The sequence below is a fragment of the Bos mutus genome, chromosome 25 (assembly GCF_027580195.1).
Source record: "Bos mutus isolate GX-2022 chromosome 25, NWIPB_WYAK_1.1, whole genome shotgun sequence".
Lineage (NCBI taxonomy): Eukaryota > Metazoa > Chordata > Mammalia > Artiodactyla > Bovidae > Bos > Bos mutus.
In genome coordinates, this window is record NC_091641.1 from 41366220 (window position 1) to 41378029 (window position 11810).

The following is an 11810-nucleotide window of genomic DNA, read 5'->3' on the forward strand; positions in this document are numbered from 1 at the left end:
CCCTCAGAGTTCCGGTGAGCCCCCCTCAGAGTTCCGGTGAGCCCCGCTCTGAGTTCCGGTGAACCCCCCCCCTCAGAGTTCTGGTGAGCCCCCATCAGAGTTCCAGCCCCAACTTCAAAGCCAGCTCCACTCTTCAGCCAAGGCAGGCCCAGGTCGGGGCCCAGGCCAGGCCTTCCGAGGTCACCAGCTTCCCATGGCCGCAGTGACAAAGGTTTACAAGCAGAGTGACTGAAAGCAACAGAATCGTGTGCTCTCATAGTCTGGAGACCAGAAATCTGAAATCCAGGCATCAGCAGGGCCGTGCTCCCTCTGAGACCTGAAGGGGAGGCTCCTTCCTCCTCTCCCAGCTTCGGGGGCCCCATCACCCATCTCTGCCTCCCTGTGCATACACTCCCTTCTTCTTCCGACACCAGCCATTAATTTAGGGCCCACCTTAAGTGAGTGTGTGCCGACTCACTGGAAAAAACCCTGATGCTGGGAAAGTTTGAGGGCAGGGGAAGGGAACGACAGAGGATGGATGGTTGGATGGCATCACCGACTTGATGGACATGAGTCTGAGCAAACTCTGGGAGATGGTGAAGGACAGGGGAGCCTGGCGTGCTGCAGTCCATGGGGTCGCCAAAAGCCCGACACGACTCAGAGACTGAAGAACTAAGTCAGGGTGACCACATCTTAATCTGATTACGTGTACAAACAGGGAAGACCCTATCTCCAAATCAGATCACACTGTGAGGTTCTTGGTGCACCTCGTCCACACTACGGAGCCCAGTACCGAGGGCAAGGGGAAAGCCGCGGTTCGGGGTGAGAGGGCGGGGCCGGTGTCCCCAGGTGAAAGGCCCCTGGCCTGCCCACGAGCCGCGCCCCCTCCCGCAGGCTGGCCGGGGCCCTGGACATCTCCTCCTGCCCTCAGACCCGCAAGAACGTGCTCTTTGACAAGGCCCGGGAGGCCTTCGCCAGCGCCAGCACCTCGGACACCTACTACCGCTTCATGCGCCCCTACCTCGGTGAGACCCGGGCGGGCGTGGGGCCCTCCTCCCGGAGCCCCGCCCCTCGAGGCCCCGCCCCTCACCGCTGCCCCGCCCCTAGGCGGTGCCCCGGTGGAGGAGCTGCGGCACCTGGCCCAGGCTAACGTCTCCATGGACATCGACACCTTCACCAACCTGAACCCCCGAGTGCTGCAGGTGGGTGGGGGCTGCCCGTCAGGGGGAGTCGGGGAGCCTTAGGTTACGGTCTGCAGGCCCCAACACCCCAAAGTCTCAGGTGTGCAGACAGTGTGGGCCCCAGGTCACTTCTCCAAGGTGTTTCGCAGGGTCTTACCACCCCCGCCCCCGGCCAAGTGCTGACCCCGCCCCTTCCCTCCTCCACCCTTCACTGCCTCCCGCAGAGCCTGACCGTGGGCAACGTGACGACGCTGCTGGGTCCGAACGTGGGGGACCTGCAGAAGGCTCGGAGCCACCCCATCATCAGCTCCTGGCTCCGCAGCCTCAATCGGTCAGCCCTGAGCGAGCTGGGCCTGGACACGGACGCTACCAGCCCCACCAGCTCTGCCCACTCGACCACTGGGACGCCCAGCACCACCCTCTGGACGCGCCATCAAGCCCCCACCTCAGAAGGGCCTGGGAGCACCGCCCCCAGCTCAGGTACCCTGCACCCACCCTCCCCCTGGGGTGGGCCATCCCCCCTCTGCTTTGTGGGCCCTTCCCCGCCCCCCCAACCTGACACGCACTACTGGCTTCTCTTTCGCCCAATCTCATTCTCTGCTGGTGACGCTTCCCATGTGCCTCCTTGGGTGACACATGGGTGACTCTGACTTAGCTCTGCATTGCCTGCTGAGTTAGTGAAGACACAGTCACCTCCCCAAACCTGCTGAGCAGCAGAAAGTGGAGGATAGGGGAGCTCTGAGGTCCCGGTTGGGGCCCAGAAGAGCGGCCCGACCTGGGGTCCTCACCACTCTTCCCCACCTTCAGGGGCGGCGGGAACTGTGGGCCCTGAGCCTGGGACGCAGGGCAGCCTGGGAGCTCCCAGCTGGGCTGAAGGTGCTCCCTCTGTGTCCTATCTGCAGGCAGCCCACCAGCCCCTCTAGGGTACCTGCCACTGGCTGTGGCCCTGCCTGCAGGCCTCCTGTGGCTGCTGTATGGAGGCACCCCAAGGCCCAGCTGGGACCACCTGCAGGGCATCTGCAGCTTGGTGGAGGACCGCACTGCCCCAGCTCCACATGCAGGAGAACAGGGGTTGGCACGTGGAGCTGGACGCCTGCCTAGACCAAGATGCAGGTCCCAGGGGACCTGGCCACATCCCCCATCCTAGGGGCCTGCAGGGCCAGTCCCTGCCTACGCCCAGCTCCAGGACCTGGAGCTAGAGCGAGGGCCTGGGCCCGGGGTCACGGCCCCAGCCAGTGAGGGAGATGCTGCTCCTGTGCTCAGGCTTCTTCCATGGACTGACTTGGCCAACTGACTTGAATAAAGGACAAGGTGATCTTCCTGCCTGTGTCCCTTTGATCTGGGCCTGAGGAGGGACAGAGCCCCTCTCAGCTGGGATCAGCACTCCAACTGGCCATCTCCCGGGGCAGCTGTGTCACCAGAAGCCACCTGGACCATTGGCCTGGACTCGGGGGAGATCCTGCGTGGAAACAGCGCCAGGAAGTGCGCTTCCAAGTGCGCGTGGGAGGGGCTGCAACCCAGGTGGCCCTGTGCAGGGGGCACAGCCGTCAGGGCTCCCCTTCAGTCCTCAGAACACCACGGGGCACCTCTACAAGAGGGGGGTGGGGTTCTTTTATTGAGCTCCAGAGCCCTTGGGGTCCAAGCCCGGCGGGGTCTCCATGCAGCGCTGGTCGCCAGGCCACAGCAGCAGGCTCAGCTCAGGACCGAGACCAGGAGCAGACTTGCGGTCACAGTGAGCACGGGTCCCGGCCCTTGTCCGAGGCGGTGGGGGCCTCCCGAGGAGGCCTCTGCACAGAGAAGAGGCGCCTCAGCCCCTGCCCCTCACTCTGCCCAACACCGCCCAGCCAGCCACCCCAGCCCACCTCGTCCGCGGAGGTCCAGGACCAGGTAGCCGTTGGGGACGCCGCCGACGAGCCCCAGCCCCAGCCTGTCCAGGTCCTCCTGCGACTGCCGGGATATCCAGTCCCGCAGGAACATGTTCCCTGTCTCAGCCTTCAGGCCTACCAGGTTTGGGCCCAGAAGTTTCTGCACCTCGGCCACGGTTAGCGACTGCCAGAGCCCGCAGGTGGCGGTCAGAGTCATCCTGCCTTTTCCCAGAGGCTTCGGGCTTCTCCTGCGCCCAAACCACCCCAACATCCCACCCACGGACCCCGCCTTAGCCTCTGTAGGCCCTGGAAGGGGCTTTGATGGCCGCCCCTCCCAAGACCCCGCCCCTAGAGGCCCCGCTCACGGGAGGCCCCGCCTTTCCCCGCCGTCCTACCAGCACCGCCTCTGTTGTCAGTTTCTTGAATGCCGCCGCGTCTATACTGATGTTCTGCGAAGTAAAAACCCGCAGGTCTTCCGTGGAGGCCCCACCTGCCCTCGGGGAGAGGAGCCCCCAAGTGTGAGACCGTGCAGCAGCCCCCAGTCCCACCCTCTGACCGCAGGCTACCAGAAGCCACTTCTTTTACCAAGAGTCCCTTTTCCTAAGGAATTCCTGGGCCCCTGATTTGCCTGCTGACCACCTGACCCTCTGGGTTGAAGGAGAGGTTGGAGGTGCCCAGAACTCACAGGGTCTCAGCCAACACACACTTGGAGGGACAGACTGTGAACACTGGTCACGCCGCCAGTGGACTGCCCAAAGACGGGGGAGCCTCAGGCATCATTTCCCCTGTATCTTCCCGGGCTCACCCAGGAAGGGCTTGATCCTTGTGAAGTATTCAGACCCGCTGACGTTCTGGAAGGCCATGTGGGCCTTGTGGTAGAGGACAGCCATCTGCGGTGGGCTGCACGCGTCCAGGTCCTGGGGTGTGGTCATCCTGGGGAGGTGGCATGGGGCCGGGCAGCGAGCTCGGAGCACAGCGAGCTCGGAGCACAGCACTCCCACCACCCCCGACAGACCCCAGGACTCACCAAAGCACGCTGAGCTGTACGGAGTCCAGCTGCTCAGGGCGGAGGAAGCACAGGTAGGCAGGGCGGAAGGTGGCCAGGGTGTCCAGGGCGGCCTTATCCAGCTGGCCTCCTCCCCCTACATAGCGGGCAATCAGGGCAGCCACCTGTGGGAGAAAGCCACTCAGTGGCTTGGGGCAGGGAGAGATGTATGCCCTGGGCCTTGACTACCTCATGCCCTGTGCCACCCCCAGGCCTGTGCCATCTCACACTGAGCACCCCCCTCACTGGGCCTGCACAGCCTCACAGCCAATGTCTGCCCCCTCCCACCCCCACAGCTCTCACCTGGGCATCCACACCATGCCCTTGGCTGACTTTGAGCAGAGATTTCACGGTGTCCAGGGAAGTCACATTCCACTTGTGGATGTCCTCAGGGGTGACGTAAAGGAAGAAGTAACTCAGGCGCTCGATCAGGGACTGGGGGTACCCCTGCGGGTAGAACTTCCAGGGGAAGGGACTGTGAGGGCCGCCGCCATGACTGGGGCAGCGGGGATGGCCGAGCTGTGGCAGGCGGGCTGAGCCCTGAACTACCTCATCCAGTTTGCGCTTGAAAATGTGCAGCTGCTGGTAGGTGAAGGGAATCAGGTTCACTTGTCTCATCTGCGTGGCCAGCAGGGCCCCGTCCACACAGGCCTCCAGCTCCCACTCCTCATAGAAGAAGAGGTTCTCATCCACCACTTGGGCCTCCCGCCCCGGGGGGCAGGCCTTCTCTGCAGGGACAGCCAGGGGGTGAAGGGTGCTGGGCTTCTCCCGTCAGCCTCCTCCTCCCGCAGGGTCTCCCTTCGCTGAGACCCTGAGCAACACACGACTCTCTGGGCCTCGGTTTGAAAAGTGAAAGTCGCTTAGATGTGTGCAACTCATCAGTCCGTGGAATTCTCCAGGCCAGAAGACTGGAGTGGGTAGCCTTTCCCTTCTCTAGGGAATCTTCCCAACCCAGGGATCGAACCCAAGTCTTCCACATCGCAGGCAGATTCTTTACCAGCTGAGCCACCAGGGAAGCCCAAGAATACTGGAGTGGGTAGCCTATCCCTTCTCCAGTGGATCTTCCTGACTCAGGAATAGAACCAGGGTCTCCTGAGTTGCAGGTGGATTCTTTACCAACTGCGCTATCAGGGAAGCCTGGGTCTCCATTTACTCATCATCAAATGGCGTGATTCTATTCACTCTCCCGCGTTATCATGATTGAAGGAGCTCAGTGGCCAGGAAGGGCCGCAGGTAAGGTAGAGGAGACCTCACGGTGCTAGCCCCCAACCCCCGCCTCCTGACACCGATGGGGCTGGGCTGCATGCTCACTCTCTGTGCCCCGCCGGGCCCTCGGGAGGAGGACGGTCAGCTCAGGCTGCTGCCAGGACAGGTCCCGGGATGTGCGCTGCAAACTTGAGCTCAGGAGAGCCTGAGAACAGAGCAGGGCTGGGACTGAGCAGGGAGTGTCCTGGGGTCCGAGGAACCCGCCCAACCAGGGCCAGAAAATGTTCCTCTGACTCCCCAGAGGGTCCTTACCAGTCCCACGTCTGCAGCCTGGGCCCTGGAAGGTAGAACCCAACCTGCAGGGAAGGGGACACCAGGCTTGAGGGGTGGCCGGGGGCTCCACCCTGGGAGGAAGGGGGCCACAGTGGTCCCTCCCGGCCAGCCCCTGGTGTCACAGCCCACGACACCCCACGAAGGAGCACAGGCCTCCCCATCCTCCTCCTGGGGCCCCTCTGCTCAGCGTAGGCAGACGCCTGTGCTGTGGGCACCCTCAGTTTGGCCTGTGCCCCCATCACTACCCTGCTTCGGCCTCCAGCCCCGCAGGGCAGCGGTTCCAGCAGGGCTGCCAGACACAGTCCCTCTCGGGGCAGAGATGAGGCCAGCCGCCTGCCTGCAACTCGCACCTGCTGACATTCAGGACACGGGGCTCCGAATTCAGGGGCACCGGACAGGGTGGGGGGCCCCGCCCACAGTGGGGGAGCACCCGCAGAGCCAGCAGAGCCTTTCCTGAGGCCCCGGCCCCCTGCGGACCCCTGCAGCTCTCCACAGTCCAGCATCCGGCTACCCACCCTCAGTGCTCACCAAGGCAGAGAAGCAGGAGCAGGAGGCTGCCATGGGCGGGGGTCCCCCAGGACCCCAGGCGGGGCGGAGCAGTCTGCAAGGCCATGGTCTGCGGCGCTCTGATGTCCCCCACACTGTGTGCCCCTGTTGCGACACGGCCCCAAGCCCGTGCTAAAGGGGCACCAGGGCTGGAGGGCTCAGACCTGCACAAGCCTCCAGGGCGTCTGTGCGGCAGGCCCCCGGCCCCAGCCGGCCCTGGCCCCGCCCATCTGGGAAGCCGGCCCCTCCTTCGGGGTCAGGGTGAGTCAGCCCGGCCCCCAGCCGTGAGGGCCCCAGCTGGCACAGGCCTCTCGCCCCCGCAGGGCAGGGCGGGGGCAGGGCAGTAGTCTCCTGTGAGGAGGCAGGGCCGCTGCTGGCTCTGGCTGACCTCAGTTCCCCACTCAACACTGGGGAGCTGAGCGGACCCCCACCCTGCCCCACAACATGGTCATCTCCCCTGGGCTTTGTGCAAACCCAGGGCCTGCTGGGGCACCAGGCTGGCAGGGCCCACCGGGTTCCCTCCTGAGCTCCCCCCGAAAGCAGAGGCCTGGGAAGTGCCAAAGGGAGTTCCGCGGGGCCTAGGGGTCAGGACCCCAGGCTTTCACTGCTGTGGCCCAGCTTCAGCCCCTGGTCGGGGAACTGAGGTCACACGTGCCATGTGATACAGCCAAAACACAACTGAAGGTGACAGCCCTTCCTGCCAGTCAGCCCCGTGGGTCGGGGCAGCCGGACATTCTGGGGACCCTCCTGTGCTCTCTGGAGTGGGATTGGGGCCTCTGGACCAGTGTGGGCAGGAGGTGGGTGGGGAGTGGATCTCTGGAGAATATTGTCCCAGAATAGGTGGGGGTCAGAAGCAGACCAAACTGCTGTCCACACGCATCTCCCAGAGAGGCCTGGAGGGGGGCCATCAGGGCCAGGTGGAATGGAACACCCCCCTCCCCCAAACCCCTGCCTAGGCCTGTGTCGGGCCCACCCCGGCCCAGAAATGGGGGCACGCTTCTGTGCCTCAGCACCCCCTTTCAGCAGGGCAACGAGCCCAGCCTGCAGGGAATGTCCTGGGGAACAGCAAAAGCCCAGGGGGCCCCCCACCCCCACCAGGCCCCCAGACCAGAAAATAGGCAGTTGAGTGGGGCCTTGCCCCAGGGGTGGGTGAGGCCTTTCAGGAGCTCTGTGTCCCCCCACTGTCTCCCCTGAGCCCCCAAACCCAGCCTCAGGCAATGAGGGACCCCACACCCTAGGTAGGGGTGCCCTCAGAACCTTTGCCAGCCACTGTGGGCCCTGGAACCTGTAACCTTTGCACCCCGTACCACCACGCAGGTTAGGTCGGGGCCACTGAGGCACCTCAGCTGTCAGGGTGGCAGCTCCCAGAGTGGCCCAAGTGTGATTACAGGGGTCATGGCTGTTTGGGGCCCCCCAGGCCACGCATACGAGTGCAACAAGGACACAGGCCACTCACGGCGCTATCTCCCTTCACAAGACCGCTTCCCTTTCTGGTACCCAGGGTGGTCCCCTCTCCAACCTTGAGTCCTTCAAGACCGGTGTCCACCTGGCTACCTGTCACTCACGAACTACCTGCACACTCCCCTGAGTGCCCACTGGATGTGGGCCTGCATAGACACTGCACTCGCTGGGGAAGGTGATTTAGGCCCTTGCCCAGGACCTGGGGTGGGCCTGCCTGGCAGCACGTGGGGTCTGGGGTCTGAGTGGACCACCAGCTCATCAGAGAGGTGCACGAGGTAGCGGTGGCCGTGGCCATGTCTGTGTCGGGCTGGCTCCAAAGCCCAGCCCAAGAGTCCTGAGCTCATGGCCTCCAGCAGGTGTGCAGCTGCAGGACGCTGGTGGAAGCTCTCTCCCTTCTCACCTGTCTCACCACCCGCAGACCCTCCCACCCCAGCCCAAGCTCGGCCCCCAAGGTCTGGCTCTCAGCTGGTGGAAAATGAAGTCAGACCACATTCCCTGCCAGCCCCAGGCCACTCTAGTGAGAGAGGGAAGGGGCATAGAATACACATTTAGAGGCTTGGATACAGGATCATTTCATCCGCCTCAAGCACAGAGACGCCTTGTGGCTTGCCCGGGGTCACACAGCATGTCAGGGGCAGCTGGGGCTAGGATGCAGTTGACCCTGCGGGCATAGCCCTCTGAGATCAGGGGAGGTGGTCCCTGCCGCTCCCCAGGTGCAGTGGCGACAAGGGTGAAGCACCAGTGGGGGCAGGAAAGGGGGGCTGCCCTGTCTCCCCCAGCCTCCCAGGTTGGCCCAGTACCAGCCTCCGCCCAATCCCTGCTCCCAGCAGAGCTGTTTGGCTGGAGGTGCTGACAGAAGTGTCCCGCTGTCACCTCCCCTGCATGCCCTCCCTCATGATCCCACCGCACGCAGATGAGGCCGAGCTCAGTCAAGAGCCTGGAGCCTGGGCTGGGTGCTGAAGATCCTGGTTACTTCCCCAGGGTCAGCGGGGGGTACCCTGCCCATGGTGACTCTGATGTTCTGGGGTGATCAGCCAGTTCTGAGCCTGTTTCCTCAACTGGGATGCAGACTCCTGGTCTGTCAAGGGAAACAAACGAGGGGCTGGCCAGCAGCTGGGAGGAGTAGGACTCAGGCTGCAGGAATGTGCGGGTGGAGATCTGGGGAGGGCGTGGGGGCAGGGGAGCCGCCTCTGCCTTTTCCTCTGTGGGCAGGCATGGGAGCTCCACATTGGCTGACCATCAGGTACCAGGCATGTATGGGGAGTCAAGGCCTCGCCTCATCAGATTTTACTCTCCCATTTCTCAGGTGGTAAAACTGAGTCTCAGTGCCACAGAGATGCCACAATCACACAGTAAAGCCAGGGAGTGGCCCCCAGCTGGTGCTATGAGGGTCTCGACCTGAGTCAGCAGGTTCTGGGTGATTGCTGCCCGGCCAGGACATGACTCCCAGGAGGGAGCTCCAGGCTGGGGGTGGCATGGTGGTGAAGTGGCCAGGGAGGGGGCCTTGGAAGCTCACCAGCCCATACACTGGCCATCTTCCAGAAGGGAGGTGGAAGGCACCTTCCTGCTGCTGTGGCCCCAGGGGTGGACAACATGCATCTTTGTGCTGGCTGGACACCAGTGTCTGCATCCTGACTTGGGCACTTGTAGGCACTCATGCAGATCCTGACTTGGCCCTGAAGCCTCCGTGTGCACCCCTGGAGCCGGAGTCCCTGGCAGCTCCTTCAATCCCTGCCCTGCACCCTCGATACTTCAGTCAAGTCTGTCTGCAACACACACCTGCAAATGTTTCTGTTTGTTGATCTGTGTGTGTACAGCTACCCCGTCTCTGACCTCTCTCCATGGGCTGGGCTTTCTATTCTGTGCAGTCAAGGCCAATACCAATTCATACAGAATTCAGGACGGCTGCCAGGTACATTAGGGGAGGAAATGGCAACCCACTGCAGTGTTCTTGCCTGGGAAATCCCATGGACACCAGGGACATGAACTAACTCACAGATAGAAGTGTCTTAAAAAAAAAAAAAGTCATGTTCATAGATAACAACTGAAAATTTCAGGACAAAATATTTAAAAACCAATTCCCAGGACTTCAGTGGGTTTAGACTGGGCGCTTCCACTGCAGGGGGTTTGGGTTCAATCCCTGGTTGGGGAACAAAGATTCTGCATGCTGCATGGCACAGCCAAAAACCAATATATTTATTTTTTAAATACACAACAATTCCGAGGGCTCTGGGGAGTGAAGGGAAGGAGGCAGATTTTGAATGGGAATCGATATTCACGGGAAGGTATCAGGGAGCATAGATTTCCCTTGTGGGTATAGCTTTGTGGGGTGGAGTGCTCAGACACCAGAAGAAATTCCTCATCTTTCTGGTTGAAGGAGCCAGAGAGCAGAGAGTAACTAGAGAACTCTGAAAAGGAGACAACAGAGGAAGGGCTCCCAGATTCTGTGTATGAGCCCCACCTAGCCCCTCAGTGACCCTTGAACCACTGTGTGTGCGAGGCAGACAGCTGAAATGGCCAAAACTCTGCCCACCTTCTGAATGGCAGGGGTCACAATTCAAGCCTGACCAAGTTCATTCTCTGCCAAAACAGAGGCAGCAACAGTCTTTGTAGAAATATAACAGAATGCAGTGTCTACACAACAAAAACAGTCACAACGGTCAGGATAAAATCCAAAGCTGCTGGCACAGGGAGAGCCGGGAGACTGTGACCCGTCTTCAGGGAGAAGAATCTGCTGGGGCCACAGTAAGACAGTGTTAGGATTATCAGACAATGAGGTCATGGAAAAAGTGGGTTCTCATGCATGCAGAGGTAGGAACAAATGAAAATAGTCCTTAAAGAACCAAGTAGGAAATTTTGGATATGAAAAATACAAAATCTGGAATTTAAAAATTCACTAGATGGACTTGACAGGGTTAATCGCTTCCACTGGAGGGTTAGGTGGGGCCCCCGCAACTGCACAGTTCCATGAATTTGTAGATGTGAGGAGGTTCCTCTGTGCCTAACTGCAAGAACTGCAGTTTGAGCCCAAAAGACCCAACAGCTGCAGAGCAGGTGGGAACTGACAGTTCACATCCTACATTACTTTGATTGCACAGGAGGTGTGTGCGACTCGTTACTTTTCTTGTTAACATGAAGGCCATGCTTTGCACGTAAGTTCTATTTTCCCTCCTAACTTTAGGTTGCCTTCGTTAAGAGACACAATCAGGCCCAAAGCAAAAGCTAAATTCCAAAGCCATTCAGTGATAGATGATTCAGGTTAAAGGAATCACGCTGAATTGTACGCTTTACATGAGTGGGTTAGATGGTGTGAGAATTCTTTCTCAGGAAAGCTATTTTTAAAAAGACAGGCCAAGGGGCTGAACTGGCTTCCCTGGGGCTCAGTGGCAAAGAACTCACCTGCCAATGCAGGAGACACGGGTTTGATCCCTGGGTTGGGAAGATCCCCTGGAGGTGGAAATGGCAATCCACTCCAGTATTCTTGCCTGGGAAATCCCATGGACACAGAAGCCTGGAGGGCTTCAGTTGATGCCGTTGCAAAGAGGCAGACACAACTGAGCAACTGAACAACAGTCAACAGACAGTCAACAAAAGAAGACTCGGGAATGGCCAACGGGCACCTGAAAAGATGCCTGACTCACTGGGGAGGTGCAGATCACACCCCCGGCCACAAGACACACACCCGCCCACCAGAACCAGGACCCTTAAAGGGACCAAGAAGGACAAGTGTGTTGCAGGCGTGGGGCCGTGGGACTCACCCCCGCTGGTGGGGGCACAGGGTGGTGCTGGCATTTCTGCCAGGCGTCTTTTGTTCGCTTGGCCATGCTGTACAGCTTGTGAGGTTTCCTGACCAGGAACTGGACCTGAGTGCCCAGCAGTGGAAACACAGCGTCCTGACCACTGGACCGCCGGGGAATTCCCTTGACTAAACTGTCTATTTAAGCCATCTCCCACCGTAAGCAATGGGATGGAAGATCAGTGTATTGGCTATCACCGGACACGGGAAGGTGAGCTGACGGCCCTGCATGCTGTTCTGGTCCGTGTGCACAGAGCCGTCACCCCACTGGGTGGTGGTCCGGGCTGTCTTGATCCACCCTCACAGCCAGGTGACGGCAGGTCCCCCGAGGGCTGTGTGTAGGGTTCGGTCGCCACCTCCCAAGGGAGATGGCAGGGAGGCGGCGCACTCGGGTCTCT

The 11810-nt window shown here is 60.8% G+C and overlaps 2 protein-coding genes across 2 annotated transcripts; one reads left to right on the plus strand and one right to left on the minus strand.

Moving 5' to 3' along the window:
• Positions 1-1005: 1005 nt before the first annotated feature.
• Positions 1006-2613, plus strand: LOC102278000 (mesothelin-like protein). Its single transcript, XM_070362551.1, has 3 exons — positions 1006-1181; positions 1385-1640; positions 2063-2613. Exons 1-3 carry the CDS (start codon positions 1137-1139, stop codon positions 2305-2307), a joined length of 546 nt encoding a protein of 181 aa, XP_070218652.1. The 5' UTR covers positions 1006-1136; the 3' UTR covers positions 2308-2613.
• A 136-nt stretch (positions 2614-2749) lies between these two features.
• Positions 2750-6362, minus strand: MSLN (mesothelin). Its single transcript, XM_005886830.3, has 10 exons — positions 6138-6362; positions 5589-5632; positions 5382-5481; positions 4620-4798; positions 4374-4529; positions 4053-4195; positions 3831-3958; positions 3421-3515; positions 3023-3209; positions 2750-2947 (listed from the first exon to the last, which is right to left on the minus strand). Exons 1-10 carry the CDS (start codon positions 6220-6222, stop codon positions 2853-2855), a joined length of 1212 nt encoding a protein of 403 aa, XP_005886892.2. The 5' UTR covers positions 6223-6362; the 3' UTR covers positions 2750-2852.
• Between the last annotated feature and the right edge of the window lie 5448 nt (positions 6363-11810).